Source organism: Syngnathus leptorhynchus, chromosome 18 (genome assembly GCF_054491065.1).
Source record: "Syngnathus leptorhynchus isolate UIUO chromosome 18, UIUO_Slep, whole genome shotgun sequence".
Lineage (NCBI taxonomy): Eukaryota > Metazoa > Chordata > Actinopteri > Syngnathiformes > Syngnathidae > Syngnathus > Syngnathus leptorhynchus.
In genome coordinates this window covers 1,202,436-1,218,388 of record NC_141212.1, presented here as the reverse complement: position 1 = coordinate 1,218,388, position 15,953 = coordinate 1,202,436, and the positions used below count along the sequence as shown (strand labels likewise).

Genomic DNA, 15,953 nt, shown 5'->3' with positions numbered 1-15,953 from the left:
TGCCACTTGCAGGACTGGAGTGGAAAAACAACAACATCAACAGTGACTCAGTCGTTATAAAACTTTATTGAAACGAAAATAAGCCATCATACAAGTGGACCACAAAACATGCGCAGTTGTGTTTTTTTGTAAGGGCTCAAAATGACAGTAAACACAGCAAGTGAGTCCCATTCGAGCTTTGGTACCACCACAAGGTGGCGCGCTCATCCTGCAGCAAAAAAAGGAACCCGCAGAAACATCGAAAACAAAACCTATTTGCTTGACATTTTGTGTGTCATGCTGAGATGTGCACTGTTAACAGACAACAACAAGATGATGTGTGCTTTTGTGCAAAACGACGACGGGACAACTTGCAGTACACGGTGACCCGCCTTTTTTTTTTTAGGGGGGGGGGGGTCTAATGTTTTGGTTGCCCCAGGTAGTTAAAATATCCAAAACAATTTGAATGAGCTTGTGTTGTGTCACAGCCAATAAATAAGAAATCGACAATAGAAGAGTTTTAAGGTGCACTTGGTGTCCACAAAGCGTCACAGCTCCAGAGGTCGTCCACTAGCCCAAAGGTCGGGGGTCCGAGACCAGGCTACGGATGTGGGGTCGGGGGCGTCAGGAAAAGGGGAGGTCCCAGCGCTGCGTGGACGTGCCCGGCTCGCACGGACCGATGACCAGCATTCGAGACGAGTCCAGCCCGTCCAGCGCCATGGCCGAGTCCAGGCAGAAGCGAGACGCCACGTGCTCCAGGTGGGTGCCCGACTTTTGCCAGCGCTGAGGGAGGCAGGCATACATATGCTTGCTGACAACTTGACAGGAGTGTCTCCCCCCGTTTCTACTTGTTCCCCCTCCCACTCTCCCTCTCAGGTGATTTATGACTTGTCAAGTTGCTTTCCGCTGCAGGGGCTTCGGGGGACGTTGTCAAGGTGCCCATTGGTCAGGGGAATGATGTGTGTGTGTGTGTGTGCGTGAATGTGAAGAGTGAGCAAGAAAGTGAGAGTGTGTGTGACAGGAGCAGAATGGAGTTGGAAGCGAGCTTGCATATATATTTTTTTTTATTTGAAATATTTGCGCAATTCAGCTACCGCAATGATTTTTGTATCTGCGTGCAGCTTTAAGAGGCGGGACTCGGCCTGGCGTGGGCTCACCTGCTTGGCGTCGTCCACGTGGCAGGGGAGCAGCAGAATCTGCGATGCCGGGAAGGTGGCAGTGACCGACACGCATTTGTGGGCAGCGGCGACCTGGCCGTGGCGCTGCTGGCGGATCTGCTGGCCCGCAGTGTAGATCCACTCCTGAGCCAACAGTCACACATTCTATTGTCAGACATGCTTAGAAGACATTTCTTCATCACTCCATGAAGATGATGATTGATACGCCAGCGCCGATGCTAATGAGCCACACGTCCGCTTAATGGAGACGTCGCCTGACCCCGTTTGAAAACGTGTGTGAGCTATTCATCTCGCCGACCTGGTTGGGCGCGCGGCCGGCGTCCGCGCACGGCGCCAACATGAGGACGGGCGTCTCCTGGCCGTCCACGCGGCGAGACTCCAAGCAGTTCTGTCGCTGTCGGATCGGGCCGGACTGCCAATCCGAGTCGTCGGGGACCCTGACGGATCAAACGTGGCGGAAAGGAGGGGAGCGGACTTTCAAGGCTTATTACTTGATTCATTTTATCGGCTGATCAATTGGAGGAAGTCGTTAATTCAATCTGCTATCTGGCCTGCACTTAATAACACCGCAAAGGTTATTCCTCCTTTGGAAGGGGAGGGAGGGGGGGGGGTCCCTGGAGAATGGCGCTCTTCATTTCGTTCGGGAGATTAACACCACGCAATGCGAGTGTGTGCGTGTTCACCTCTTGAACTCATTAGTCGACCATTCTATTGGTCAACGGGAATCAGAGCTTGCTAGCGACAAAAGAAAATTCCAAGGATATCAAATTGGTAAACAACATAGCGCCCCCCCTTCAGGGAAGTTGTGGAGGTGCAAGCCAATCGGAAGGAGACGGTTACTGACTTGAGTTGCGGGTAGACGTGCTCCAGGTACCACTTGAAGGGTTTGCACTTGAGTTTGCGTCTCAGCTCCACGCGGCCTCCGATGCTGCTGACCACAAAAGTCTCCTGAGACACACAAGCTCGTCATCGCCGGCAGAATGTCAGCCGCGCCATCTGCGCGCGGCCGCCTGATAAACGCTGACATTTAAACGCCGACGACACCTTTTCTCGTCCAAATGAAGCAGCCGGCGGCTCGACGGACGTGTGTTCTTACTCTCCGTACGATTTTCCTCGAGCTGCCGGACGAGCAGAGTAGTAGAAGAGGCGAAAGTCGTCCATCCAAACCTCGGCCGTGCGCCGTGTGTTCCTAAAACACACACACACACACTTTGCTAATCTGCAAGCAGGTATGACCTCCTTTGTTGCCATGGCGACGCCACCTGGCTTCTTTGATTTGTTTCAGAATCGTTACGTACTTGATGTACGTGTTGGCGCTGCCCTCCGGGAAGACGTAAGGATGTTTCTTCCGGAACACGTGACCCACGCGGCTGCACGGAATGATCTCCAAGCTTCCGCCGCATTGCCACACCCGGAAGGAGATCTCTGCGACGCACGTGGAAATCCCAGATTGGATTAGCACGTTAGTTTCCGGAACCTGTGCGCGTTGGACTCACCAAAGTTCTCGCCGCCCCAGATGTCCATGGCCGTGTCGTACTTGCCCAGGTGCTTGAACCACCAGGTGTCGATCACAAAGAGCCCGCCGGCGATGACGGGCGTCCTGTCACGTGCGCTAAACGTTAGCATCCCCGTTACCCGTTTAGATTTGCGTGCAGCGGCGTACTTGATGGGCAGGGTGGGGTCGCTGCGGGCATCCCTCTCCTCAGCTGAGAGACCCTCCCACTTGAAATGAAGACTCCAATCGAAACCTGACGGAAAAACCGATATCAATTCAAACCCGGGTCAGGCGCGTGTCGGCGTACCTCCTCGTAGGTCAGCCGAGGCGGCCACGTAGGCGAAGGTGTCCATGTTGATGATGTCGATGACGGGGCTGACCACCCGGGTGGGGTCCTGAGACGGACAAGACAAATATCAACGACTTTTCCCGCTCGAAATAAGACCTTGAGGATAAAAAAAAGAGCGCCTTGTGAAAGCTTTGCGGCTTTCCGTCTCACTAGCGCCCCCGTTAACCTTTAAACGAGATCCCGGATGGGCCTTAAAAGAGGACGTGGAGCGGCTCCAAAGTCGCTCTGGCGTCCTGCCGGCTCTTTGCGGAAATGAAAACGGGCCGGATTTAATAGCCGAGCGTGCCACCATTAGCGGGCTCAAACGACCGCCGACGATATTAGCCGGCAGGTGGGACGGTCGCGGGCCGTTAGCCTCCGAGCGAACGTGCGCGGGCAGAGGGCGTCGCTTGGAAAGCAGATCGACGATTTTTATTTTTTTGGGGAAACGGCTCACCTCTTTGATTCTGTGAAGGAGCGGCGGCAGCCAGTCCTTGTTGACCTCGCAGTGACTGTCCAGGAAGGCCAGAACTTTGGCGCTGGCCGCATCGGCGCCACCCACTCTGGACCGGATCAGACCTGATGCAAGCAACACAAAGTCAGACTTTGTTTTGGGTATTTTTTTTTTTTACTGTACTTGTAAGACGCACGAGTCATTTTCTCGCCTGCAGCCAGAACGAGGATGCAACCTTTTAACGAGCTCGGCGAGCTACAGCAGACAGGAAGTGACTCAGCCTATGTGTGTGTGTGTGTGTGTGTGTGTGTGGCTGCCGCTGGAAATCAGCTTGTTAGGCGAGCTGGGCTTGCGGGCTCTTTCAACTAAATGCTCTGATCAATATTCACTGACATGTGTGTGTGTGTGTGTGTGTGTGTGTGTGTCATTGACATTGTCAGAAGTTTCACGCGGTGCCGTCGGGCCGAGCGAGGCTCAGCCAATTTAAAATCCCATTTCATCCTCAATAAGGCTTTATTTTCTGCTCGGGTGCACGCACGCACACACACACACACGCCGAAACAATGAAGAATGGCCGACTTTGTACATGAAGGTGTTTCTTTACAATCACCGCTAAGTGTGTGTGTGTGTGTGTGTGTGTTATGCTGTATTGGCTCAATGTGTATTTATGGGCATTGAAAAGACAATCAAGAAGACCCGAAGTCATAAAGCGTTAACGAGCCAAACGGATAAATTGGCCCTAAGTGTGTGTGTGTGTGGATAATGTAATGAAAGCCAAGCCAATGTAGGACGCTTTGGCTTACCTGTCGAATTGGCGAGATAAAATAAATAAATAAATAGATAGATAGATAGATAGATAGATAGATAGATAGATAGATAGATAGATAGATAGATAGATAGATAGATAGATAGATAGATAGATAGATAGATAGATAGATAGATAGATAAATAAATAAAATGAAATGGAAAAAGCAGGCACTAACCTTCTCTCTTGCTGTTGTGCAAACATTTGACTTTGGGCAATTTGGTGAGAAGTTGGCAGTCGTCCCCTGAAAAAGAAAATGTGATTTTCTCTTCTTATTGTTTGACTTTCTTTTGGCAGGTTTCCCTTCTGCGCCAAGGACGCCGAGCGTCTCCGGGGACGGACGGATGGACGGACGCAGCTGGATAAACGCCTCGTTTTTCACCTGACTGCCTGCCTGCCTGCCCGCCTTTAGACAGACGTGCCCATGCGAATGCCCTTCATTTTTAAAGAAGCAAAATAGAGATATGCACTTTGGCCACCAGGGGGCAGTACGCACCGGAGACTCAGCTCCTCTGGGCTTCTCAGTACGGCTGTAATATTTATGTGCATGCTCACCATCGTCACTGAAGTCGTCCACCAGAATGATCTCGTGGATGAGATGAACGGGAGTTCTGTTTAACACACTGACGGAGAAACACACACACATTTTATGAATCCATTAAGCGTGTGTGGCACATCAACTGAGTGGAAAATGTCAGACTAAATTTGCTTCTTGGAAATATGTTGGCTTTCTGTCACCCAGGAATGAAAAAAAAGATTCCCTGAAAGCTCAAGATTGAGACATCAAAAATTCATAAGTTGTGCGCCGGCAAAATGAGAAAACGTCTTTTTGTCCGAGTAGGGCTTTTATTTTCAATATTTATACTCTGGCTGCCGCTGGACATGACAGGAAGAAGAAGGATGGTTTTATTTTGGACATGAAACGCTGCCGACGTCCACCACGGCCGAGCCGAGCCGGTGCCGGCCGATCTCGCCCGGCGCCGCCGCATTTCGACACCCCGACAAGCCGAGCGGTGACCTTCTGATAAGAGAAAATTGTCACTCTCAACTTGGAAGCGCGATGCTAATCTCGTCACGCAACTTCTCCCGCCCGCCGTGCCTCTGATGAGACGATCAATTGTCAGATTGCAGCTTGATTAAATATCGACAGGGAGCGGCCACCCCCCCCCTCCCCTTTTTATTAAAGCAGAATAGCAACGTGCACCAGGAATCAAAGGCAGCACCCCCACCTCCTCCCCCGAGCTGCAACGTGAAGCTTTATCCCGTTAAATTGAAAGAGACAACGCAAGTTTTATCTTTTTCTTTCAGCCCACCGTTACTAAATGACTAAATTAAAACTTTAAAGGATTAGATACACGCAACAAAAAAAAAAAGATATATTAAAGCACTTCAACTATTCGAGAAAGTTACAAAGAAGTTTTTTTCTGCTGAGCTCAACTATTTTGAAATTGTGATTAGATGACCTGATATTTAAAAAAAAAAAAAAAAAGTCTTGAGTCAAAAATATATACATTCGCTCAAATAAGACGTGCGGAGGAGAATCAAACATCCGCTCTCCGCCTCGCCTCATAAATGATGCAAACGGGAAATGTCCGCATCGAATCATCATCTAGAAAACCACTAGAAAAGTCACGTTGACAACTTCCACTAAAAATAAATGGCAGCAAAATAGTGTCAGCTCCCAAGTCAACAAGACACACACACAATGGGAAAGTGAGGCAGAGCAAAGGGAGCGGCGTGTCCCAAGGAGACAGATTGTCTTTTAATTGGTTGAAAACTGCAGAGCTTTAAGAAGGCCTGCAGGGAAGGACCAAACACACACACACACACACACACACACACAATGTCCTCTATGATAGTCAGGAGTAGTCAGTCCCTGCACACTGGCTGCTATAATGAGCTGAACTCAGGCCAGCATGTGTGTGTGTGTGTTTGTGTGGACCTGCTGATACCATCAAAATGAGAGCGAAAAGAAAGACGGTGCACAGATTGAGGGTCAGGGAAGTGTGTGTGTGTGTGTGTGTGTGTGTTTCATGTAACCTTTTTTTGCTTTGCTACACAACACACTGGAAATGGACATTAAAAGTTAGCGTACCTCCTGACGGTGCGCAGCAGGGTGGAACGGGCCTCGTTGTGGAAGGCGATGATGATGGAAGTGGGAGGCAGGTTGGCATCGTAGCGCAAGGCGCCGCACCTGCACAAGAAAAAGACTCTAGAAGTTTCTCTTGGTGAATCACTCCCTCCCACCCACCCACGCGGGCGAAGACTTCTTTTTTTTTTGCTCTCTGTTGAAGTGACACACGCGTGTTCACACTGCACAACGAATATGAATTATAAATGAGCCGGCGAGCTCATTAAAGTTCAGCCCGCAACAATGGCAAACTGCTGCTGCTGCTGCCGCTGGGTCAGCACACTTTTCTCCAAACACACACACGACGGACGGACAGCTGTGTGGCTTTTCGACTCTCATGCGCCAGGTGACCTGCCGAAGTGTCCTTGAGCCCGACGGGAAGCGCAAACTCACTCGGCGTGAAATAAGACAATCGGGAGATGATTAAGCCGCAATTAGGGTAGGGGAGGACGCCACGGCTCAGAATATCAAATTGGAATCAACTTGAAAGTTGAGACACGCACGACACAAAGTGAAGTTTCATACATTCTTTCTCCTCTGCAAAGACTGACTGGTATTACTGCCGTACCGATGAGCTGAGTGTGTGTGTCTTCTAATGGCGTGTTGACCAAAAAAATGCTGTTTGTGACCATCTGCACGTGTTTGACATCAATAATGGCGTGTTGTTATTTCCAGCAGAAGCTGAAAAGCCGTCATCCTCATCCTCCTTTTTCATGGCTTCTTATTGTCTCAGCGCCTCTCCTTCCACTGTGTACGCACATATATATATTTCTCCTATCGCATCCCATCATGCACCTCTGTGCCGCCAACTCCACTTTTGCCGCACTTGATTTATGCAGCAGCTTCAGCCCAGAGCAGCGATCGGGAGATAAAGGCCGACCTGCAACACGAGTGTGTGTGTGTGTGTGGGTCACACACACACTCTCACTCACACACACAATGGCAGGCACAGATGTAGAGACAACATTTGTGCTGACAAATGACTGATGTTGGAGCTGATATGAACACGCTTCCATCCTCCCTGGGTGTGTGTGTGTGTGTGTGTGCGTGTACTTCATGCGTCATGCACGGAATAAAGAGACAGGAAATCACTCGCGAGAGGAGGGGGGGGGGGGGTGCAGACTTATGGGGGAGGAAGAGAGCAGATGAGGAGAGACCAGGTTCGAGGAAGACGAGGACACCGAATGGGCATTTGCAATGTGCGCCATAATTGCTACTTTTTTCCAAATGATTTCGGATTGCTGAGAGTCATACATTTGATTAATTGATGGGCTAAAAAAAAAAAAAATGACACAATCACAAAGACTACTGAAAGGTATTGTCTGCTTTGGCAACACAAACACACACACACACACACACACACACACAAATTGCTGCAGTCAGCCGCCTTGGTAACAATTGGAGCGATTCATCCCAAATGTGTTTTCTGCTCGCATCTTTTGTTCAACATCTGCAGACTGTTCACACTCGGTGCACGTGCACACAAACAAGCGCACACAGACACACACACACACACACACACACACACACACACACACACACACACACACACACACACACATTCCAGTTTATTGCCTCCATCGATGACATTTTTGCCAGCGTGTGGCTGAGCAACGTGAATGCTGTCTTCTGATTGGCCTAAATTCATAAATGACTTCAAGGTGTATTTTTCCGGCAAGGAACCAAGAAAGTTCCACAAAGTCAATTTTGAATTCATACAATGGTTTACGACGCCAACGGCCCAAACGGGTTTCTTACGCAAGACTTAATCCCACTCAAGTGATCATCATTTTAATCCCATTTGCTCGGACATGCCGATTAAGTGAAACTACTGCAGCCCACTTAGTCCCGCACGCTTCCGTAATATGGAAAAGAAAAATGGTGATTGCGTTGAGGATTTTTTTTTTTCCATGCTCATCTTCTATTCACATCATGACAAGCTTTTTATTAGATTTTGAATCGACCAAACTCATACGCAGAACCCGGGGACTGCGAGGCAAACGCGCAAACCGTTAGCGCACCGCGCTGCCCTCAAGTTTTATTCTCTAAAAACGGAGCTGCCGTCAGGGACGCAGCAAAAGGCCTTTAGCGAGCCCTCAAAGGCTTTTTCGCAAATGCTCGCTAATTGACGAGCGTCGGCGCTAACAAGACAAACCAAGATGCTAGCTAGTCTAAATGTAAATTTTCCGCGCGCGACTGCAGTACATGAATAAATAACGAGACAATAAAGGGACGGAGGTGAGCGGCGGCGCCCAGGCGTGATGTCAAATGATGAACGCTGGCTAGCTCGCTCCCAAGTGGCTTACGGTGCCCGATTTTTTCAAAAGATGCTTTTAATGGCCTCCGTCAGCACGTCGGCCAAATGTTTTCAACGCTTCTCGACTCCATCACAATTTTGCAAGAATGTCTTGAAAAGTTGCCAGCAGGTCAATAAGAAAGTTAGCCTTGAAGCTAAAAAAAAAATGTGCTAAAAGGATTTCCGAGCAGGGTTAAAAAAAAAATAAGATTTCCCAGACTCAGGGAAGACTGCGGCGGCTTTGACGAAACGCAAAGTCAGCGCGTTTTCTATCAGCTACTCTTTGTGGACATTATATATCGGAGAAGGTGAGCGGCGGCGGCGGCGCTCGCTAGCTCGCTCAGGCGGGCGGGATCTTTTGTCAAATTGTAATACGCTGGCACGTTTTGCTTAATCCTGTCCTGCTGACGGCTAATCCAAATGGAGCGCCGAGTAGCCTTGAAGCTAATAGCCTCCGAGATAGAAAAAAAAAAACATGAATACATTTGAATTCTATTTTTTTTTTGGGGGGGGGGGGACGCAGATTACAAACATGTTTTGTGGGGTTTTTTTTTTTTTTTCATAAACTGAAACAAATTAGTAGAATCAATCGCAGCGCTCGGAGGTGAAGTGAACAAACGCGAGTGTTAATTAAATAAACGTTTTATTCTCTTCTTTCGGCAGCTAACGAGCGCCCAGCGGCCACCAGATTGCAAAAAAAAAAAAAAAAAAAGTCATCAATAAGCCTCGCTCCAGACAGGAAGTAGTTACATGCTACTTGTGTCTTCGCTAGGCCCGAGGCCGACTAACAAGACGGACGTGAGCGAGGAAGAAATGTTTTTTTGATGATTCCAGCACGCGGCTCGTTAGAGCGTGATGGAGTTTTGGGGGGAAGCCACGTGGTGAAGAAGGTGAGAAAAGATGAAAGATCCGTTTATAGCGCCGCCTCGTTAGCGCCCCCGACGTGTCATCGGCCTGTTCTAATTTGGTCCTCCACTTCCTGTCTCCATCCCATCATAGTTCAGCTCCGATTTGGATTTCGACTCTGTAGACAAAAGTATTGGGACACTGTTCTCGGGGACTGGCAGCCATTTTGTGAGAATAATCACAAATAATCTTCCGTCTGGTCCTTTCCGACTTCATCTCTGGCTCATTTCCTTCCCTCGTGAGTCAACTTTGGAAGAGGAGGAGGAGGAGGAGGAGGAGAGGGAAGGTTGTTTCACGGAGTTTATGATCCGCTGAGAATGAGTGGGGGCATCCTCTTAAACGATCTGCATTTAGGGGGCCGCCGTCTAAGCCAGAGAAAAATACGGGCTATCTTTCCACTTTGGCTAATTGCTGGCACGGATGTCAAAGGAAACGGCGCGTCATCTCGTTGAGGCCCATTAAAAAGTGGACGAGAAGCAAACGCTCCAGCTTCGCTTGACATACGTGTTGACATTGCACTTTTTTTTTTTTTTTTTTTTTTTTTTTTAAGCCTGAGCCATATTTTACGTGGCCAGCGGCTGCCACCTCATTGATCGCGGCTTCTACCTCTGATTGGTTGTTTTTTCTCGGGCGCGGTGGTTCCTGAATCAAAGCAGTGGTACCAAAATGGCCCCTGAGAGGCATCATTAATTTTTTTCATCCATCATTTTAATAACATGCAACAAATGTTGTTTTGGATTCTTTTTGGGGTCCTGTGGTGCAAATGAGAAGTGGCAGTGAAGTGGGAGGTGACGCCAGGCCGTCACACATTAGCATTCACACGCCAAAATCTTCATCATCATCATCATCATCATCATCGGTGGCACGCAGCGCTTTTCACAACATTCACTGCTCAGCTAAGGTGTGCGCGCGTGCGCGTGCACACGCCAGATGGCGCATGACGCTCCCAGCGGCGCGGCGCCAATACGCGCCAGCCGCTCGCTCACCTCTTCATCACGTTAAATAAACAGCACAACATGTGCGCGCGCACACATGCGCCACCTGGTGTGGCCCGCAGCCAGCAGCCGCTGGATGGATGTGTCGCTTACCTCACACACGCCACAAAATATTGGCGGACGGTTTTACAAACTTAAGACAAGTCAGTCAGGGTCTGCCAATGTTTGTGCCACCTCATTGTTGAGCCATAATTTGGTTCTCTTTTTAATGCGTGTGCCTGTGTGTGTGTGTGTGTTCCTGGGAACCTCTCCAAATTAGGACCAGGCCGCCAATCACCGGCTGCTTACCTCAGATAGCTCCACGTGCTTACACACACACGTCAATATTCGAACAACACTTGCCGTGTTTGTGTGCAAACATCATGAAATGTTAATGTCCCCATTTGTGAATGGGAAATTTGTGTCAGAGCAACAACAAGCCCCAAAGCTCCCTGACAAGGTGCCAACAGGTCGGCTGGGAACAAACACGCCGACTAGAAGGGTCACCTTGGCTCTCGCCGCAAGACCAAAGGGGATGGAAAAACAAAGGCCCACACCAGAAGGTCGATTCATGGACAATGATCATCCAATCGGCCATATATGAACGAATTGTATGTTTTGGTTAGCGTTTCTATGGTGACCACTCGACGGGACGGAACAACGACCTTGGAGCACCTGACTTTCTCCTTTCGAGTGGTTTCTATGACGACGGGCCGGCGCATCGCCGACGGCAGCCTACGTCGTTCATCAGCGTCAACGGGCCTCATCTGTGATTCAGCGCTCGTCTAGCCGTGCCTCGAAGACCAATGTCGCGGCTGACACTCGCTCGTTTCCTTCGCCGGCCTCGAGCGTTTGCTGTCAATCGTGGCGTATCGGCGTTCAAATCGTTAAAAAAGGACATTTGCAGAAATTCAATGTTGAAATTTGATTTGTTTGTCTGACGGAGCTAGTTTGGCTTATAGCTAAACGCTGACACGGCATTTTACACAGAGTCGGCTTACCACAAAAAAAAATGGTAAGCTAGCCAAAGTCCAATTTAGTGAATTTTCAAAATGAGAACTTAAGGTTTCACATGAGTAGTGATTGTTTGTCATTTCTCACCTCTGAGGATGTGCAAGTGTGTTAGCGACTCGTTCCGGTGCAAAGTGTCTCATTAATGTTGAATGTGTTGCAGCCAGAGAGAAAATAAACAATTGGACTTAATTGTACTTTTTGATTAAAAGTCACTCTGCCCTCAGCTCATTAAAGCTTCACGTTCATTCAAAGCGTCCTCACAATAACGAGCGCTTCAAACGACACCGCTGACGGAAAATATCATTTGGAATCGCTTCTTTTCAAAAAACGATTTTTAGGTTCATGTTATGAATGGGACCACTGGGTTGCAATTCACAACGTTTCCTCTAGGGGCAGTAGCACAAAGCTGCATTTCCCATCTTTTGCCTGACTTATGGATTTAAAAACGAGGCACATCGATGTGTGATTGTACGCTCACTGCAAACACACACAAACACACACACACACAAAGAGTGCTGACTGTGTGCGTGTGCGTTGCGCCGGCTGATGAATGAATCAATATTTCACTTTCAAGCAATGTCTCAACGTTGGCATGGAGAATTGCCCATGTGACACACACAAGCAGAGGACAATATGCAGTGAGAACATCATCTCTCCAAGAGCCACGTGCTCTGCTGCATCACAACAATCACCTGTCTCAAAGTGCAAAAGTGCTGTGCTGAGCCAAAGCCGCCTTCAGGGCAGCAGCTCACACACATACACAAACGCACATATGCAAATCAAGTCAATATTGAGATGCGACCTTTAACCCTCCATTATGCCAAACGGCTCGAGTCCAAAAATGGAAATATTTGACATATCTTGACGGACCGTACGCTTGTTGTCAAGGAGACCCTCGTTTGGCCGGGTGATTAATTGCGCTAATTGGCACATTTGAGCAAATGCTCGCGTTCGCCGATAAACTGATTAGCGAGCGAGTAGCCTTCCCCCCCCCCCCCCCCACACTTCAGCCATCAAAGAAGGCCGCAACTTGAGGGCGACCATTTCTTTCCATTTCCACGCTCGAGAGACTAATTGGGCCTCGGGGAAGCTTGTTAGCTTTGCTTGTGTCATAAAAGCTTTAAAAAAAAAAAAAAAAAAAAAGAAGAAAAATATGCACAAGAAGCTTTCATGTGTGCACTTAAGTCTGACTTTGAATTTGCAGTAGGGGGAGCACAAAGACACCATTTTTTTTTTTCATGTGCAGCTCCTGACTGGACTTGATGGGAGTCAAAATGTTGTTGTTGTGTTTTTCTGCAGCTGCCATATTAACACGTCAGCGGCCATGTCGGCGGCCATGTTGGCTCCCGGCAGGCACGCCTCGCCTCGCTCGCTGGCTGGCTGGGCTCATTGTCTTGCTGCTTGGATCGCTTCCCCGCTGAGGGAAGCGCTCCACTTCCCTCAGATAATAGCACAGCGCTGGCTTGGAGTGCTTTATGCACACACACACACACACACGCATTGGGGGCCTTATCTGCGTTCTCAGCATCTTCTCCTCCCATCTGAGCTACTCCAGCTTGCTCTGAATGCAGCGCATGAGCATTTGATACGTTTTCTTTTTTTTGCTTGTACTTTGAAAACCCCCCTTTTTTTTTTTTTTTTTGCCCAAATCCATTTCACGCTCACCTGTGATGGCGCGTGTCGCCGAGCGCTCGGTTGCTAGGGACGCGCTCGCTCTCCCGTTGATTGAAAGCGTAGAGCGCGTAGGGGTCGTCGCCGGGACGCCAGCGCCGGGCGCTCAGGTAGCCGCGCTCGTCGAAGCCGTCCAGCATGTCGTCCCACTCGCTGTCCGACATCTGCACGCAAACGATGATGAGCAATTGCACGACACAAAATGTATTTTATATTGTTTGAAGAGGAGAAATACAAAACTCAGAAATTGGGTCACACACTGTATTATTAAAACACGCACACACACAGATTGTTAGGGCGCCTAAGCAAGCGACATGAACATTCTCCACAGCCCGTTTGTCTCCTCCCACATTGCTCAGTCGCACAGTTGCTGATGCCACACTTTGTCTAAATGGGCCCATTCGTGTGTGTGTGTGTGTGTGTGTGTGTGTGTGTGTCTGGTCGTTCCCCAGGCAGCGGTAACGACGAAGCGTGAAGAACACGAGTAGAAGAGAAAAATGAGCAAAAAAAGAGAAGCAACGCCGAACGAGGCGACCGGCAATGACGGACGGGAAGTTACTTGGTCGCTCAAATAGGAAAAGCAAAGCCAGGTGGCCCCGGATCGGTCGCCGTCTGTTAAGCCGTCAGGAAACGAGTCATCATCATGTTGGCGTGAAGTTCCTCCAGCCCAAAATTGCTCACCACACCTGAGTCAACTATTTAGCTCCTCCTCCTCCAGTTTATTTGAGCTCACACCAAAGTGGCGACGCACTCACGCACGCTCGCACACACATTGATTAAGACTAAGCGTGGGTGCCTGCGGCCGTGTTGCTCGTTGGGGTTGGATATTGCTTTCTCTTCCAGCTCGTACATCTTTGTCTCGGACCACACACACACACACATTCCACAACTTAAGCACTTTCGCGTTACTATTGAATGAGGAAACAGCAAACACGGTTAAATGTCGTTAGCGATTTATAGCGCCACCTAGCAGGAGTCCAAAGCATTATTATTCCCCCGGGCGTGGAAAAACGAGCAATGCTTGCACTTTTTGGGATGTTTACATCACCTAGTAAATGCTTACAATATTTTTTTTGTGTGTGTGTGTGTGTGTGTGTGTGTGTGTGTGTGTGTGTGTGTGTGTGTGTGTGTGTGTGTGTGGACAGATGGAGGGCCATTTTGCACTTAGCTGGCACAGATGCAGCTTACGCTCGCCACATAAAGATGTTTATGAATTATTTGGAGCGAGGTGGTTCAACGCATCCAGATGTTGCGCAACTTCCTCTTTGACCAATCTGAAGGGAGACGGTACGATAGGATATAATAGGATATTTCTGAAAAGTTTTTTTCTGCAAGCCACTGGGAGGCAAATGTCGTTTTGTGTTCCTGACGAGTTTGTTGAGCGACAGGACAGGACAGGAAGTTATTGTCGTCGTCTCGGGCGAGGCGAAGAGCAACTAGCCGCCTCTTGTCGCCCGTCACGTTGTCACGTTTGCTCTTTGTGATGGTTGTCGTGTCCCCGCCGGCCTTCTTTTCCCTCCATCGTTCTCCCTTCTTTGGTTTTTGACTTTCATCTCCCACATTTTCTGCCTTGTAATCTTCTGTCTTCTCCTTTTATCCCGAGCTGGCTATCAACGTGATGGATGGCTCAATTGGGCGACACTTGTCGTGCTAGCATATACGCACACACACTTTCCTGCACACTCCCAACTCAACTTTACTTCTATGAAGAAGAAGCGTTGCACGTAAGACCAAACCGCTTCACACACGGCAAAATGATGCAGTATTGCTCTTCCTCTTCTTATTATTATTATTATTATGGCTCGTGATTACCATTCCTTCTGCAGGAGCCTCTTCCAGCTGCTCCCAAACTCATTTCCCCAGCTCGCGTTGAGGAACAATAGCTGCAGCCAGCGTGCATGGCGCAAACCAACCACAACATTAATCATCTCTGACACGCGTGATGTTTAACGGGAGAAAAGTGGACAACTGGCGCTCATGTGACCACAATGGCCTCAAAGCTGCAGCAGATTTTCTCCAACATAGTGTCAGTCAAATCAACAATAGCATTCGTATGATAAATGAACAATCGGGAGCCTAATACTGACCCCTGAGGCACTCCGACATGTGATGCATTTGCCAACACAGCGCATTCCGAAATAGAAAATCATGGAAATCAATAAAAGGGCGGACTCGTTTCTTTGTCAAGCCACAAGAGAAGAGCGCAAGTTGTCCATGACAGGCAGCTGTCAGACTTTTCTACAGGTGCTCCCACGTGACAGCAGGCGCACCAATCAACAGTCACTCGCAAACAACCACAGTGGCGGGAAAAGTGTCACGCAAGTGCTCATGACGCAGGTGAGTGTCGGGTCACCTGCTTGCTTTGCCCAGCTCCATCGTCTGCAGCAGCGGCAGCGGCGGCGCCGGGAGCAGCGCCGAGCTCGGGTAACCTCCTGCGACTGAGCAGCAGAAGGTAGACGAGCGCCCCGAGCCACACCAGCACCGCCGTGGCCACTGACGCACGCCGACACGCGCGCTTCATTCCAGGCAGCACAAGCCGCCCTCCGGAAAGCGAGCCGAGTCCGTCCGAGCTCCACGCCGCCACCGCCAAAACCCCGCGCTCATCCTATCTTCCTTCCCTAACGCGCTCGTAAAAGCAAAAGAGAAGCGACCGCTTGCCACTTGCTGCTTCTTCAACTCTGGCGAGCTGCGGGAGAGCTTCCAGCCTGCGAGCGTGCGTGAT

At 49.3% G+C, this 15,953-nt stretch overlaps 1 protein-coding gene across 1 annotated transcript; it reads right to left on the bottom strand.

Moving 5' to 3' along the window:
• Nucleotides 1–100: 100 nt before the first annotated feature.
• Nucleotides 101–15,876, bottom strand: galnt14 (UDP-N-acetyl-alpha-D-galactosamine:polypeptide N-acetylgalactosaminyltransferase 14 (GalNAc-T14)). The gene is made up of 15 exons (XM_085937703.1): nt 15,585–15,876; nt 13,226–13,395; nt 6,335–6,433; nt 4,795–4,862; nt 4,418–4,483; nt 3,438–3,559; nt 2,960–3,047; nt 2,821–2,905; nt 2,654–2,757; nt 2,456–2,582; nt 2,254–2,346; nt 2,002–2,085; nt 1,456–1,594; nt 1,137–1,280; nt 101–762 (listed from the first exon to the last, which is right to left on the bottom strand). The coding sequence occupies exons 1-15, from the start codon at nt 15,750–15,752 to the stop codon at nt 604–606; spliced, it is 1,716 nt and encodes a 571-aa protein (XP_085793829.1). The 5' UTR covers nt 15,753–15,876; the 3' UTR covers nt 101–603.
• Between the last annotated feature and the right edge of the window lie 77 nt (nt 15,877–15,953).

Excerpts from the sequence above, each read along its gene's own strand:
- galnt14 (XM_085937703.1), bottom strand. The coding sequence starts at position 15,752 with ATGAAGCGCGCGTGTCGGCGTGCGTCAGTGGCCACGGCGGTGCTGGTG. Across the intron at positions 4,484-4,794 it reads GGACGACTTCAGTGACGATG|GGGACGACTGCCAACTTCTC; the intron begins GTGAGCATGCAC and ends TTTCTTTTTCAG. Across the intron at positions 2,086-2,253 it reads CGAGGAAAATCGTACGGAGA|CATCGGAGGCCGCGTGGAGC; the intron begins GTAAGAACACAC and ends TGTGGTCAGCAG.